This window comes from Perca flavescens, chromosome 6 (assembly GCF_004354835.1).
Source record: "Perca flavescens isolate YP-PL-M2 chromosome 6, PFLA_1.0, whole genome shotgun sequence".
Classification (NCBI taxonomy): Eukaryota; Metazoa; Chordata; class Actinopteri; order Perciformes; family Percidae; genus Perca; species Perca flavescens.
Window position 1 is genome coordinate 18715963 of NC_041336.1, and position 15946 is coordinate 18731908.

The 15946-nt window shown below is 41.0% G+C and overlaps 2 protein-coding genes across 2 annotated transcripts; both read right to left on the bottom strand.

The window, feature by feature from the left end:
* Nucleotides 1–319: 319 nt before the first annotated feature.
* gba1 (glucosylceramidase beta 1) lies at nt 320–6408 on the bottom strand. Its single transcript, XM_028579509.1, has 12 exons — nt 6214–6408; nt 5954–6031; nt 5633–5824; nt 5403–5549; nt 4771–4904; nt 4514–4686; nt 3970–4059; nt 3737–3884; nt 2524–2748; nt 1279–1442; nt 1056–1172; nt 320–983 (listed from the first exon to the last, which is right to left on the bottom strand). Exons 2-12 carry the CDS (start codon nt 6024–6026, stop codon nt 878–880), a joined length of 1569 nt encoding a protein of 522 aa, XP_028435310.1. The 5' UTR covers nt 6027–6031; nt 6214–6408; the 3' UTR covers nt 320–877.
* A 643-nt stretch (nt 6409–7051) lies between these two features.
* On the bottom strand, nt 7052–13544 carry dap3 (death associated protein 3). The gene is made up of 13 exons (XM_028581469.1): nt 13326–13544; nt 13058–13099; nt 12092–12223; nt 11827–11928; nt 11587–11695; nt 11395–11487; nt 11185–11315; nt 10474–10554; nt 8713–8877; nt 8543–8602; nt 8361–8450; nt 7277–7394; nt 7052–7171 (listed from the first exon to the last, which is right to left on the bottom strand). Exons 2-13 carry the CDS (start codon nt 13094–13096, stop codon nt 7086–7088), a joined length of 1206 nt encoding a protein of 401 aa, XP_028437270.1. The 5' UTR covers nt 13097–13099; nt 13326–13544; the 3' UTR covers nt 7052–7085.
* Nucleotides 13545–15946: the final 2402 nt, after the last annotated feature.

Below are 15946 nucleotides of genomic sequence, written 5' to 3' on the forward strand. Positions count from 1 at the left end.
GTATATTATAAACAGATGGCATCCCTCTGTCGTTCTATTCCTCAGTTTATGACCGTCTTTTGTTTCACTTTTTTTTTTATCACTTTTTTTTATGTAAATAATTTTAGTCAACTTATGGTTTGCAAAGGAACAAAAAAAAACATTGAGAATGGAGACAAATGTGAAATACCTGGTTATTAAACTGTATATTATATATATGAAAACATGTCTATGATGTATTAATAAATTGACAAAATTGTCATAGTTGAATTTATATTGTTCACAACCCGATTACATTATATAAATTCTCTCTGCACCCAAAGATACTCAAAAAATTTAATATTTTGAAACAAAATGCACTTTATTTAAAATTAAATAGCAACAGCAGAAGGCATTTTAATTTCTGTACATTATTTATATGATTTCTTGATAAGATGGTGTGACAACACTTCATCATTAGCGGGAAATCAAGGCACCAGTTACGCTTCAGTACAGGTCATTCTGGTGAACTGATACATTCATTACTTTCAGGTACCATTCCTGATAGGAATCAGTGCATAAAAAAAGCATTTTAGGCTTTTGAATGAAAATCAAATGAGGTAAGGTTCTTATTTTAGTTTGCCAAGATTAACAAAATACATAAAGTGACCAAAAATAAAATAAAGTGACCACTTAAATCACTAAAGCTGTGCATAAAAGCACGGAATTTAAAAATAAATGAATCTTGCACCGGTAATTAGAAAATGTGCGTCTGAGTTGCTCAATACCGACAAAGCACTCAAAGTAACCACTTTGGTAATGAGAAGGTTCCAACAGGAAACAGTTACTTTTTGTGGCATTTTGGAATGTGCGTAGAAAAATTATTGATGGTGGAACAAATGTGAACCTTTATTAATGATCAGTGTGTGTTCCAAGCAAGTGTGAGCAATGAATGAGCCGGTGCAGTGGAGGAGATGTAGCCCACAGCGGGATGCCATACCTCAAACTGGATCATTGATGATGACCTACAAAACACAAACGCACAATGTAATAGAATACATTTCCTGTCATTTGCACAAAAAACACATTTCACGTACCTGTTGAGTATGATGAGCACTACTGAGCCATCTGGTCTGATGAAGGCAGAGTATTCCAGTTCTGTTTCCCGACTGGCGGTCACACCCACTCTCTGAGACCCTTCCCACAGGAACTTGCTGTGGAAAAGGGTGATTTGTGTTGATTTCATTAGACTGCCTCCATGTAATGATGGAACAGGTAAAAAAAAAAAAAAAAAAAAAATCACGAGAGCCAGTTTGCTACCTGAAGTGGGCCATGCTGTAGAAATGTGGCTGCTTGTAGAAGACATCACGCTGCGCATCCACTATAACAGGGCTGTCCACAAAGTTTTTAACCCAGTTTGGCCCACCAGTCTGGTCCAACGCCAGATTCCAGTCAGTCCACCCGACCACATAATGATTTAAGTCCTGCCATGGAGAAAACACCCACAGTTTGGCATCTAGTCTGTGCTTTGCAACTTTGTAGTAAGAGGGGTTGTTTTGTTTAAATGAATCCACTGGACCGGTGCCTGGTGTTTTGTATAATGTCACAAGGACAGCACAGCTACATAAACAAATCCCTTCTGATTCTTAAAGGTCCCATGGCATGAACATTTCACTTCATGAGGTTTTTTAACACTAGGCTCGATCGAGATGAGCCAGATCTGCGCAGAATCGATCACCGGCAATCGCCGCCCAATGCATGCCGGTTAGATTTGTGTACAGGCGAGGCTCAGTTCATCTTGAACGCAGCTATTAATATGCGTTTCCCCAGCCTACCTATGGACCCCCAGTGGCTAGAAATGGCGATAGGTGTAAACCGAGCCCTGGGTATCCTGCTCTGCCTTTGAGAAAATGAAAGCTCAGATGGGCCGATCTGGAATCTTGCTCTTTATGAGGTCATAAGGAGCAAGGTTACCTCCCCTTTCTCTGCTTTGCCCGCCCAGAGAATTTGGCCCACCCATGAAAGAGAGAGAGAGACATAATGGCTTTCAAACAAGCAAAGTGGCAGTTGTTCAAGGCCACGGCCACCCCCCCTCTCCTCCTCAATAGCTACAGACACAGAAATGGCACATCCTAAGGAAAGCTCATTGTGGGACTGGCTCTAGTGGCTGTAATTCTGCACCAAGGCTGAATTTTGGGAAAGAGACTTCAGATACAGTATTAGGGGACCACTAAGGTCTATATAAAAGAATCCAAAGAGCACCATGTCATGGGACCTTTAAAATGTCTAGAGTCTGAATGCACCCATGCAAAATAGATAGAAAGGGGGGAGAGTCCAATTTCATTTGAGAGAGAGTGAAGAAAGTAGAAACAAAACACCAGTTCTAGCTTGCTTTGATAGCCTGCAGGCAATTTCTGAATAGTGTGTGCAGCAGAGTGCAACTTGTAAACCTGCACTGCAGCATCGAGGGAGGTGATTCACCTTTCACAAACAGCTCAGAGCTTGTCAAATCTCACATGTGTCACAGTGGATCTGACTGAACAAGCCTCATGCAAAATAACGTACCTCTATAATATCATGTGCGTACTGTTCAGCTCTGTCCCAGCTACCCAGCTTCACCCCTCTGTCTAGTGGGCTCCAGCCAGAGCACGCCTCTGTGCCAAACAGGTAATACTCTGGGTAGAGATGATGGGTGACTCCCAGGCTTATCTCTGCTGGGACAAGGCTGTCCATGTACCAGTGAACTGCAACGCCATGAATGTACCTTCCTGCATGAATGTCATTTAGAACCTGGAGGGAGAAGGGGGAAAAAACAGGTACTGAAAAGTAATAAAAAGCATTGCACTTACTTTCTTCAACAAAAAAAAACGCCTTGTATGGTATTAAAAAGTAATTTACTAATACTCTTCTAGATTGTGGGCGCAGGAGGCTGTTCTGTTCAGCTCCATCAGACCTGTAGCAAACACTAGTTACAGTAGCCAGGGAACTCATGGGACAAGTGTTAATTTTAGCAAAAACCTAAATTAACTTCAATTGTCATTTTTATTGGTTATTCCATTCTTGCATTTTATGCGGCTTATCCGGGTCTATGCTACGTTAATGTAATGGATTATAACACTGGAAATTATTGGTAAATGCTGCATTAACCTAAATAATATATAATTCTAGGCCATATCGCTCCTACTGGTTTTCCATGATACTCTCATCTTTTGAAACCAGTATTAAATTGCATTCTATGTGGTAATAAAAAGTCTTAAAGATTCTTGAATTAAACTTGGTGAACCAGAGCCTTATCTTGTCCTTGACTCCATCATGTCTGTCCCTGGTGTGGTTTGGGAGCTTCTTCATGAAAAACAAAAACCTCTCTCGGCTACTACACAAAACAAACTCCTTTCTTCCAGTTGATTCCAATCTGATACATTGGTAATGTTACACTCTTTCCTCCAGAGGATAAAGATGTGAGACTGGAAGATATAAAAAGTCCTTTATTCCTGCACCTGCTTCACTACAGAGTAAATGGCAGCTAACTACACTTGTTTTAGCTTTCCCCCAGCATCTAAATCTATCTCCTTTATTGTGTTGAATGCAGCTTGTATTGAATCATACATTATATCTTAAGTTATCATGTTAAGATCTTTTAGTATTGGTCAATCTATTTTCTTTTCATATACTGATTTATATTGAAATTCCTAATTTCTTGCCTGCACCACCAGAGAAGTCTTAGGTATAACAAAGTTTACCATGACATTGCCCACTATATCTCCGTCCTTGGACTCACCACTTTAGCCCAGTGAGGCAGCAGCAGGCGGCTGTCATCCAGTATGAGGATGTGTGTGCGTGGGTGTGAAGAAGCGTGCAGGGCAGGGCCCAGGTCCAGAGCCACCCAGTCCCTCTGCTCCTCAGGAGTGAAGCCAAGTGCCTGGAAACTGCAGTAAGATACTTCTCAGTCGGTTGTGAAATATAGGAGCCACGATGATGGTTAATTCTTGGTAATATAATGTGAGAAGAGACCTGTAGTTTGTCATCTGTCCTGCAGAGGGCTCATTCCCTGTGGTCAAAGCCCAGAAGGTCAAGTTATATTTAGCATATTCCTCAAGGAACCTGAGAGAAAAGAAAAAAAGCGATGATCAGAATAAGTTCCCTTTGTATTTGACATTGCATTAAGGCAGGGGTCTTCAACGTTTTTTAAGCCAAGGACCCCTTAACTCAGAGAGACAAATCAGGGATCTCCCCTACTACATATATTGTATAAAAATGAAGATGAATATTAAAACTGTGCCTAAAATAGCGTGTGGGTGGCCTAAAGCCTTTTAACATACATTTTGGTACATAGAATACTAAGCTAATAAAATTAAAATTCTTGCCATGATTTTATAAATCATGTTTTAATGTTAAGCATACGTGTGGCAGAGTGAATCCTTAGGAAAACATTATACAAATTATTATACATTATATCATAATTTGGCAGCCCCCCTGCAGTAACTCTGAAGACCCCCTAGGGTTCCCGGACCCCCTGTTGAAGATCTCTGCATTAAAGTAAAGCCCCAAATGTCACCTGATATAGTACTGAGCCCAGGTTTTGTGCTCCTTGCCCCCAGGCTGGCCCTTCAGGGAGCCCTTTCCTATGAGAGCACCGTTAGTTTTCATCCATGCGGGGGCACTCCAGGCGCTGGCCAGCAGAGACAGGGGGCGAGGAGATAAGGCCTGAGCACGCTGCAGGAGAGGGATCTAAGAGGAAGAAGAGGAGGAGGAGAGATTAGAGTTATGGAGTGATGGGCATGTGTATGTCTCAGAGTCAGAGAAGAGAGAGACCTTCATTTTGATGTCCTCGGGGGCCAGTGTGAAATTGTCCAGGTTGTAGTCTCCAGGTGTGTCAGCATACGTGTACAGACGGGTGGAGAAGTCACAGCTGGCCATGGGGACACGCACCACGCTGTAGCCAATACCTGCCACAGACACAGCATCAATAACGAAAGAGGCTGGGCGATGATTCAATATCATCATTTGGCGAACTTTTTCTAATTTTTATGAGATTCTATCCGTTTCCTTTTTGCTATGTGCACATAATAATCAATAAAAACAGTTGATCACAAAATGTATCTATATTTTTGTACTGCTATTGTGTTATTTTTCTTTACACATTTCTGTTGTCCAAATTATTCTTATCCTTATGTACGACATGGATGCGGATGATGATTCTGTCATTGGGGGAAACAAACTAACCTACACATATAGACACCTCTCACAGAACACGTGTTATTTTATTTTTCAATATGTTGAACCAACCGTTGCTATTTGAAAAACACTAGTTGCTGTGTTTTTACATGTAAAATACACAAATATTCATATATTCCTGGAATTTATGGTCACATTATGCTTTTCCGAGCTATTGCCATACTATTGCACATTGGGCTTTTTCAAATGGTTCCTTTTACGGAGTGTACCTTCAAGGGAAAAGTACTGTCGCAGCAGCTGGTCCTGTGCACCAGCAGAAAGAGACAGGATGTTAACAGCTGCTGCGTCTGTCATAGCTCCACCGAATCCCTTGATCTTTTGGTACTTCTGGTAGGGAACGATAGTCAACCTGAGCCCTGGAAGAGACACATAAAGAGATGAGAGAGATGCTCCAGCGTCACAGACAGACGCCCCAGCAGAAGCCCACATCATCACTCACCTGTGCCGGTGCTGTTCACCTGGACCTGACCCCGGCCCGCCTCCAGTCTGTTGCCGGCCATGCTGGTCAGGTAGGAGGAGTAGTGGCCCAGTGGGGGCAAGGTGACTGATCCAACACTGTCACAGTAGGTTGAATTACACTCACACACCACTGAGTCATGGCCAAAGTTTATGGCAACACATGTATTGCTTCCTGGAAGGAGAAGAAGTCATAGAAACATGTTTTTTTTCTGTCTGTATTAGTGAACAGAAGTTATGCATGATTAACTTTACATGCAAGAGTATACAAGCATTGGGACAATTGCAACCGGTGTTGTGTTACCTGTAGAGAGGGTCAATTCAGCTGTGAGGAAAACAAGGGCCAGAAGAACAGATGACGGCAATGACAACGCCATTTTATCTAGAAACAAAGAATTATAGAAATTAGGCTACAGTGTTCCAATTCGATGAAACACGGGTTGAATCAGAGTCAGGCAGCACTGTAAAATACAAGTTAACAAAGACCCAACTGCTCCATTTATTTAGCTGACACACACATTTGTTTGTACATGTCATTCAGAGCACTTAAGAAGGCTATCTCACCTCAGAGGATCCTGATACAAACTCTGGCATGTCCCGCGGGTTCATTTAAAAATATTCACACTCCACCGTCAGCTTAACTTTGTCCAATCTGCCATACCAGCGTCTCCTCCTCGGGCCACCTTGTTTGTTTTGGCGATTCGATTTTTTGGTCATGTGATTTTGGAAAGCTATCACGTGATCAGTGCAATAATCTGGACCGCAGCCAGGTGGTGCTGCGCCATAAAGGAACTGCCTTTTATGTTTTCAATCTACAAATAGGATTTTTTTTTTTTTTTTTCAACACAGGTCCCCAGGGTGCACTCCGAGCTTGGTAACACTTTTTATGCACCCTAGGTATGAAATGAACTGCAAATGATCATTAGCTTAAAAGTACTCCCTTCTTTGAACACATTTAAAGGTATTTGACAAGCTGCCCTGAAGGAAACATGTTGAGGTTTTGCATAATTCTTGACTTGACTGGAACGTGTTTGGATGTCGCTGCTGGTATGGCCTCTATGACTCTCTCCTTGTACTATGTGTTGTAACGTGATTTTGTATTTTTAATTTTTTTTATGTGAAACTGCATGTGCTGGGGGAAGAGATCTTTATCCGAAGGACCATCCAGGCTACATAAAGGATGAATACATAATCTAAAACATGGCACCTCTCAAATATGAGTTTAAAACAAAAGAATTTATTTACAGTGGATTTGAACTGAAACACAAACGACACAAGTTCTGTTTTTACTTTATTTAACATTTTATTATCAAAGTAACACACATGCATCATAATTTACAGATATTACAGACATGGACATTTGTATATTTATGTATTTCTAGGACACTGATATTTGTATGTGTGTGTGTGTGTGAGATTTGTGTCTTCTTCTAACTTCATAGGAAGGCACAAATCCTGTCCAACATTGATGGATTTCTGTTGCTTAAAAAGATGATTTCTTTCTTTCCTTCCTCTGTTCGACCTGACGAGGGAAAAATAATACATTTAAGTTTCTAAAACAGCATCACTTGATTGACTTTCTTTTTTTTCTTTTTTAAAGAAAAGCATCCACAGTGTCATCACTCACTTTGTGGATGCTGCAGCCACTGGCGGTCCATAAAGTAGAGGTAACAGCTCTCAAACTCCTTCTCGCTGTAGTTGGGCACCGACACCGGGATGAACGGGTCCATGCTGTCAAACCCCCTCTGATGAGCAAAACACAGACAGGAAGTCAACATGCTGCACATCAAACCTGTCTTTAAAACAGCATGTTCAGATATCACAAACACGATAAACACCATTTAGATTACTAGCTCACATTAATTGCAAAATACAGACATGCATATCCTCATATCTAATACAACACAGGCCATGTTATAATATTCAAACAAATAGAGATATTCATAATTGTATAATTTAAATACACAGAGAAGTTATGTGTAATAATGCATATTTTAGTACATTGTTTTTAAGTCTCATGGTCAGTGGTCCAAAACAGAAGGATAAATGATTACCATTTACAATTATAACATCAACATTTTTTTATTTGTGAGTGAGACAAGAATTTTATATGAGCCTACTTCTAGTTTTACAGTTCAATTGTTGTCCAGCATAAATGGAAGAGGTCGGTGACAATGATGGATTTACTGGTCCATTAGGAAATTGATCTAATGACACGCAGACATTGGATAAATACGACCGCTATAAATAATATTACAGCCCACTGCAACAACACAACCACTGGTAGGACACTGCAAACGGGTACAGCTTTAACGTAGAACGAAATGAACAAGGTAGATGGGATGGTGACAGTACTGACATTTGAGGATTCAATAATGATTAGGTTTCTGTTTAGCAACCCTTCGTTGACAAATGTCACAAGTAATCTGTACACTGGCAATATAACTGGATCTACTAGCTGTTTTGTTGCTCAAAGACAACAAAAGGTTGAGATTCTCGCCACAAAGCAACAACAAATTATGTCTTGTGTTTATCAATTTACGTAAATCTGAAAAAAAAAAAAAATTCTGCACATGAGTCCTGAGGATGGGAGTGATGCAGTCTTGAGGCCAGGTTTGCAAGTTCCCTACTAAAGATCAAAGTTAGAGAAGAGAAGGAAATAATAATCACAAGGGCTACAGATTATAAAGTACAATAAAATGATCTCTGACCTCTCCCAGCAGCTCTTGAGGCAAGTAGGCAGATTTTGAAGTGTAGAGAGACCCCGTCTGAGACACAGTGGTGATGATGGCGCCTCCAGTCTGAGACAAAGAGTAAATGTTAATGGTAACAAAAACTGAACTATAACATTCTCATGAAACTGTGGTCATCGCCTTTACTGCGTTCTTCTCACCCAGTCGTTCGTCATCAGCTTCTTCAGGTTATAAACCAAAGTGAGCTCCTCCGGATCCACCTGGTAACAGTAAGAAAGAGAGACACGTAAGACGTCTTATCAGTGGAAACTGAAAAAGAAGCATAAAGACAAATATGAGGCGTGACATGATTGTGAATGTGTTTCCTCACAGCACTCTTATCCTCCTTCTTGATGGTGGATCTTCCCCACAGGGCGTTGACACCATCCACAGCCACGGCCAGGCGGAAGTCGGACTCTGGCTGCCCACTCTGCAGCCTCAGCTCCTTCATCACCGCCCCCACCACATCACTGCTGCTCTTCACACGAGATATACCCTACGGCAAAGGAAACACCATCAGATGCCTGATGACAATGTCTTATGACGGGAAATTATAAGCAATTAAAGGTCATCTCCATCGATTTTACACATCCAGGTCCGTTTACAGGTCTTGTGAAAAAGGCTGTATAATATAATATATAGCAGCTCATACATTTGCCGCCATGCGCATAACACACCCAAATCACCAACTGAATTGTCGTCTGTGGTGTTGCATTGTGGGTAGTCTATATCGACGACCGTTCATTTACGGGATAGTTCCCGCGCCATCGGATGTCCCTCACTTTCCGTTTTCTTTGAGTTAACTTTAAACTCCGATCGGATCGAGCAACATTAACCAGAACCTCTGAGTAACGTTACAGGCTGAAAATGGCAACTTTTAATGAAAATTTGGATCGTGCAACAATGCAGGCCTGCTTGGTTTGTTTGGTGAATGATTGTAAAGATTTACAAAGAATATATTTACTCTCTAACTGGGACGTTTTGGGACCGATTGGCGGGGATTTGCTATGAACAAAATTCACACGGCGATACACTGGTAAGAGCAAATTATGTTTAACCATGTATCCAGCTAATTTAAATAGCTCACGTTACCGTATTGTGTGAACAGGTTAACTTCATTTAATACTGTATGTGGTGTTTCCTTTTGCATGGTGCAAATGTTCCACCAAAACAAGTTCCTTCCCGTGAACATTTTGAAGAGCCATGCCTACTGCGTCCAGAGCTTAGTGCCGTCCAAGACGATTGCGATTGGTTTAAATAAATGCCAATAGACCAGAGGACGTTTTTCTCCAATCCAGGAATGTTGTGTGGAAGGGCCAGAGCTTCCTCCCCAGCGCTGTGGAGAAAGGTCTGGCAATGCAAGACTACATTCTGGGTAATGTAGGTGCCAGGTTTAGATGTGTGGAATAAAAGAAGACAATATCTCTGGTTCTGCTGCTTGATTTAAAATGGTAACAAACACATAACTTTGTGGATCAAAATCTGAGCAACTATGTGTCAGAGCAAACAGTAATTTCATGCCCCATTTCTTTAGTATTAAGCCTGTAAACATCCAACAGTTCAATGCAGATTCCCTTTAGCAGGAGGTTTGAAACTGATTTGATTTTTTTGTCTAATAATGTGCTGTCAGAAGGCTGGCTATTAATATCTGATCTAATTACAGCGTACAACAAGCTCACAGTGACGCCAGTGGTGACCAAAATTAGTTTGTGAATAGGGCAGCGCTATGTCAGCAGTTTCCCTATTATGGAGCAAATGATACAGAGCAAGATGACTGATTGCAAGAGGTGAAAATGTACAGGCTGAATATAAATCTACTGCTTTTTTCCACCTTTGTCAGTGAGTGTAGTACAAAAATATCGTGCTGATCCATCCCCATGCTCAGTTCATTGGCTAATGATCACCGCTATGCAAAGACAAGGTGAAAGATGAAACTTTAATGATCCCCTGTGGGGAAATCGCTAGAGCAGAAAAAGGAATGAGTAGGGAACAAATAGAAAATACAACAAAATGATGAAAATGTCCCAGAGGGTGAGAGATTGGAGATAAACCATATCTCCAATGAACACAAATGAAAGGTGAGAAAACTCACCTGATCCACCAGCTCTCCTAGTGCACTTCCCTCCTCAGTGAACTCTCTCTTTGTCCACACATAGCGCTGCTTTGTCTTTATCTGGGAAAGAAACAGTACAGTTTCACTGACCATGTTTATATGGATCTGGTCCTGAACTAGGTGTCCAGTGTTTTTTCACACAAAGCTAAAAACGCTCCACTGGGAGCTCCGTGCACTGGCGCCACGGAGGAAAGCCAAACACGGTTCATCTACACACTGCCACACAAAAGGTGACACAGAGCTGGTTTAAAATAGCAAAGTATCCCATTAGGATGCTCCATCCTCAATACAGTACATTCAAATGTATCCCTGAAATAATACATTTCAAACCACATCATACTGATGTATATATATATATATTATATTATATATATTATATTGCTATTGCACCATGCAAAGACACTGTGCTTGCTGGTAAATTCAGGTGGTGTCATGAAGCAGTTTAATTGCTTTATGTATATCAGCATGTGACCTAAACCGCTGTGAAGATTCAGTCAAGGCCCATTTATAGTCTATAAATGCCTCAATGCTTGTTAATAATGTGAAACATTTTGTAATACTCCACGAGCCTTCATTTTGACTATGTGTACTCAAGAGCCATAAAATTCATATTGAAAAATTGCAGCCCATAAAATGTATATTGTTTGACGACTGATGTTTAAAAAAGGCACACTGCAGAAAAATCCTTACCTTTGAAAGGAAGTGCTCATTGGTGATTCTGAAGTTGCGTAACCATTCAGTGGCTTGTAACGGCTGATCAAAGCGAGAGGTGTTATAAGATGAGGGCAGCAGCTCTTTACAGTTTTTCACCCAGAGGTGAGCTGCAATATAAAAAAAACACAGAAGTTCACGTTCTGTACAGTGGTAACAGTTGGTGTGTGTGATTTGTGTTTATCTCACCATCAGGAACATGCAGCACCAGCCATCCTTGTGTGTAGCAGAAGTGGACCGTGTGACAGAGAGACATTGTCTTACCACTGCCCTTCAACCCATCTGAACAACTTGATAAGGTTAACAACATGTTTATTCAGAAGCATCAAGAGAAGAACAGTGTGTTTGACTGGGAGTGTGAGCATGTGTTTTGAAGGATACAGAATAAATATCGCAGAGAAGGCTTGCTGTAGTCGGTTTTCTTCAGGTAAGATATGACCTCTAGAGCTGGCTGCCTCACCATCACACAGGCTTCGTTAAACGTCTTCACCTAAAAACCGTACATGACAATTTGTCTTCATGGTACATTTGACCAAAAAAAACTGATCAAGTCACAAAATATTATCTTTGAGCTAGTATGTTTAAAATAATGTGCATGAAGTGATTGATATAAGCACATACCTGTTGTTGATAGCGCCAAGGGAGGCCGTGAGGGAACAGAGTGCGGATTTGTGCAGACGGCAGGGTGTAATACTGTCCCATATGTTTCTCTGACTGACATGCCTGGAAAGAGACAAACAGTGAGCTCACCAGCTGAAATCATACACATGTACAGACACTTGCTGCTACAAATACAAATGTGCTGCAACTGGGCACCTGTGCCGTGTTTCCCCCTGCCTGTTGGCATAATGACAACATTTGCACTGGTTAAGTCAGATTTGCTTACCGGATCATTCTCCTGTGCTCTGAAAACTGAGAAGGGCTCAGGTTCTGACTCCACAGCCACAGCCTCCTGCTGCTGCTGTTGTTGTTGTTGTTGCCCACATCCACTGGTATGAAGGGACCTTACATGTGTTACCTGCAAAAGTTTAATTGAGTGAATACTTTTATTCAAGTGTTAATATACTTCCAAAGGTGCCTAGCCCACATTGGCTTACAATACAGTATTTATAATACATACAGAGGCAAAAGAAAAATAATCCAAACAGAACACTGATGTGTGTCAAAACAGACCGCATCAGATATAAACCTAACAAATTAATTATACAGTACAACCACGTAATACACTGATGGAGAGCCTTCAGCAAAAGTCAAACAGCTCGTACGTAAACATGAACTGTAATCTACATTCATCTGTCATGTTGACCATACTTGGATATCTGGCAGGCATTTACAGGATAGGATTTACCCGAATATTGCGCTGAACAGAACATCACACAGGTGATGCTTTCTGTCCTCTGGGACTGAATGAAAGCAGTGAGTGTCTACAACCTAAGGTTGGATGCTGAATCTTTACTGAGCACATGGATACCTCTGTGCTCTGGTCAGGGTGGCATACAGCATTGCTCTGAATTGTACATGTTCTAAATAACAGTCTGTTATGAATTTTGGTTTGCTTAATATTTTTTAAAACACGTTTTTTTAAACGAGTGTAATAACGATAACTAAAACTACAAGGTAGCTTATTAGGAAGTATATGCTGTAAACCAACTATATAAGCTATAGTACTTATGAATAGTAATTCATGTTTATGTAAGTTTACTGGTAGGCATGTAAATTAACCTACTGCCAATGCCCACATACTGCAAATGTTGGGACCATGTAATGCACACACTAAAAAAAAAGAAAGAAAGAATATTCTTTATATACTGTCCAGGTAATGTATCCGCAGCTTCTCCAACAGTGATCTTACCGTTTGCCGCAGCCTGAAGGACAGTCTGTGGAGCGCCATGATCTAAAACATAGAGGACGACATGAATTTAAGTTATATTTCAGAAGTCGTAAGTGCCAATGAAGCAAGTAACGTTAGCTAATGTGTAAAAACAAATCCGTGTCCCTGTGTAACCTTGCGTACACAATTAGCTAACAGCTAGCTGTGGTCCCCAGCAGGCACGTAGCTAATGTAACGTTACATGCAATATTAGCAATGCGGAGTTATTTGAGCGAAGTAAGCTGTTTACCTGCGATTCAGTTCATTAAATATTCAGTGACGATGGTTTCGCTTAAGGTCATCCACTGACAAATGTCCCCAGAGTAGTTTATGGAGAGGGTGAGCTGCACAACTCCAGGCGAAGTCAATGTGCCAGTGCTGTCATGGACACCGCCATCATGCAGCTTTGAACAGGAAGTGACGTAATGCCATCACAATTCTTTTTAGCCAATGAAACGGCGCGAGCCAGGCGACAACTGAAGAAAATGGAGTTTGTCAGACTTTGACACGCTTTAACCATTTCACCTGTAATAATAATGAATGCAGTTAGACGTTAGACAGCTGTAAACACATTGTCGATGTGTCTCATACATAATTGTTTGTGTTTATAGCAGGGCAGTGCTCTTTTAAAGCAATACAATTACTCTTGACGTGATTCATGGGAGATTTTACCCACTTTTGTTGCCTATTTTAAACCAATTATTACTAGTATTTTCAATTAGGCCTATATATCAGTTAACCAATAGATCTGTAGTGGCTCTAGGGAGATTGAAATACAAGTTACAAGCCCTGATAAAAAACAAACCTGCATAAATGTATTTGTAGGCCTACTTACATAATTCTCAGAACTGCTTTACAACACTCACTCTGTTTTATATTTTTTTTTAAAGTTAATAGCCTCATTTTGTTCTTCATTTTCATGTCCCATATTGTTCGATATGTCATACTCCATGTTCCACATCCAGCTTTTAACTACTAACTAATCACTCCGCTGTAGTACATAGCCTACTTGCTTTCAATCCGCTTTTTTCTATTTTCTTAAGCCTTAATTTGCTCATTATAATATAATATAAATGACTTTTTCTACATTTTATTAATTGCATTCTGCACATTTTATGCAGATGGTAACATCTGTGCATTTCACTTTTTCTTATCAAACTACCCAATTGTTTTTTAATATAACATTAACCAGAAATATAAACAATACAGTCAAATGGAAATAGCTTTTAAATTATGTACTGTATATGAGATGTATCCATGTTGGATTAACAAACAGTCACAGAGGGTAATTGCCCCAGAGCATCAGACCCCTATGACCCTCCAAAAGGCCCAGGTTCACTGTATTTCCCTTTTGACTTTTTTGTACCTCAGTGTGCAGTGCCTTTCTTTCTTAAAGGTCCCATGGCATGAGAATTTCACTTTATGAGTTTTTTTTAACATTAATATGCGTTCCCCCAGCCTGCCTATGGTCTCCCAGTGCCTAGAAATGACGATAGGTGTAAACCGTGCCTTGGGTATCCTGCTCTCCCTTTGAGAAAATGAAAGCTCAGATGGGCCAATCTGGAATCTTGCTCCTTATAGAGCTCAACAGCCCTGCCCACAGCGGGTTTCGGAAGTAAAAATACAATGCAATTTCTCCATTGACAAATTGGAGTATAAGCCATAAAATGGTAACCGTCGATGGTAGACTTAAAACCAGCATGCCTACGTGACTAAGGGATTCTATATGCTCATATAGACGCCAAAAATCATGGGGCACCAACCTTGTTTTGAAATAAAAGACTTTTATTCACGGTCTTGGATAAGTACTTCATTACTCATAATCCTGAACAATCCCACAATCCCACAGCGAAGCCTCTGATTGGTGGAACTCATGCTGATGAGGAGGGGGAGGAGGGGGAGCTGCCTGCACGATTCGTCACGAGGATTTACGACACTGCACGAATCACGATCTGTTCCACGCTTCTGCCGTTAGCCTCCGCCAGGAAGCTAACGTTAGTTTAGCTAACAGCTAATTCGGCTAACTGCTAGCTGACAGCTTGATTCAGTCTACAATAACGTAAACTCAAACTAAAAACTGGGGAAAGCAGGCTACAGCTGATGTAACAGCTGTTATATATTTTAACGGTTATTTTCAGGTTTTATTTTGAGGGTCTTTTAAAGTTATTACATGCTGTCTCAGCTAGTGGTTAGCCAAATTAGCTGTTAGCTAAACTAACGTAGCTTCCTTTATTCAGTGGTGCGCGGTGGTTTATGAGATGAGTAGTTCCTTCGCTCTGAAATGACGATATATACACAGTTTGTACCTTTGACTTTTTTTTGATTTTCTGTTAGTTTTTTCACTCGAAGTGGTACGTTGTATGCTTATGTGTCACGTACCATCTGGTTAGCCTAAGGCATGGTCTAAAACTCTTTATGTACGGATTTTTCCAGACGTCAATGGGAGAAATTAATGGAGAATTTACTTCCGGAACCCAAGGTCTCTCAGAGGAGGGGCGGGACTGTTGAGCTCTAGGAGGTCATAAGGAGCAAGGTTACCTCCCCTTTCTCTGCTTTGCCCGCCCAGAGAATTTGGCCCACCCATGAGAGAGAGAGAGAAGCTTGATGGCTTTCAAACTAGCAAAGTGGCAGTTGGTCAAGGCCACACCCCCACTCTCCACCTTGCCCCCCCCCTCTCTCCTCCTCAATAGCTAGGCCTACAGACACAGAAATGGCACATACTAAGTAAAGCTCATTGTGGGACTGGCTCTAGTGGCTGTAATTCTGCACCAAGGCTGAATTTTTGGAAAGAAACTTCAGATACAGTATTAGGGGACCACTAAGGTCTATATAAAAGCATCCAAAGAGCACCATGTCATGGGACCTTTAAGG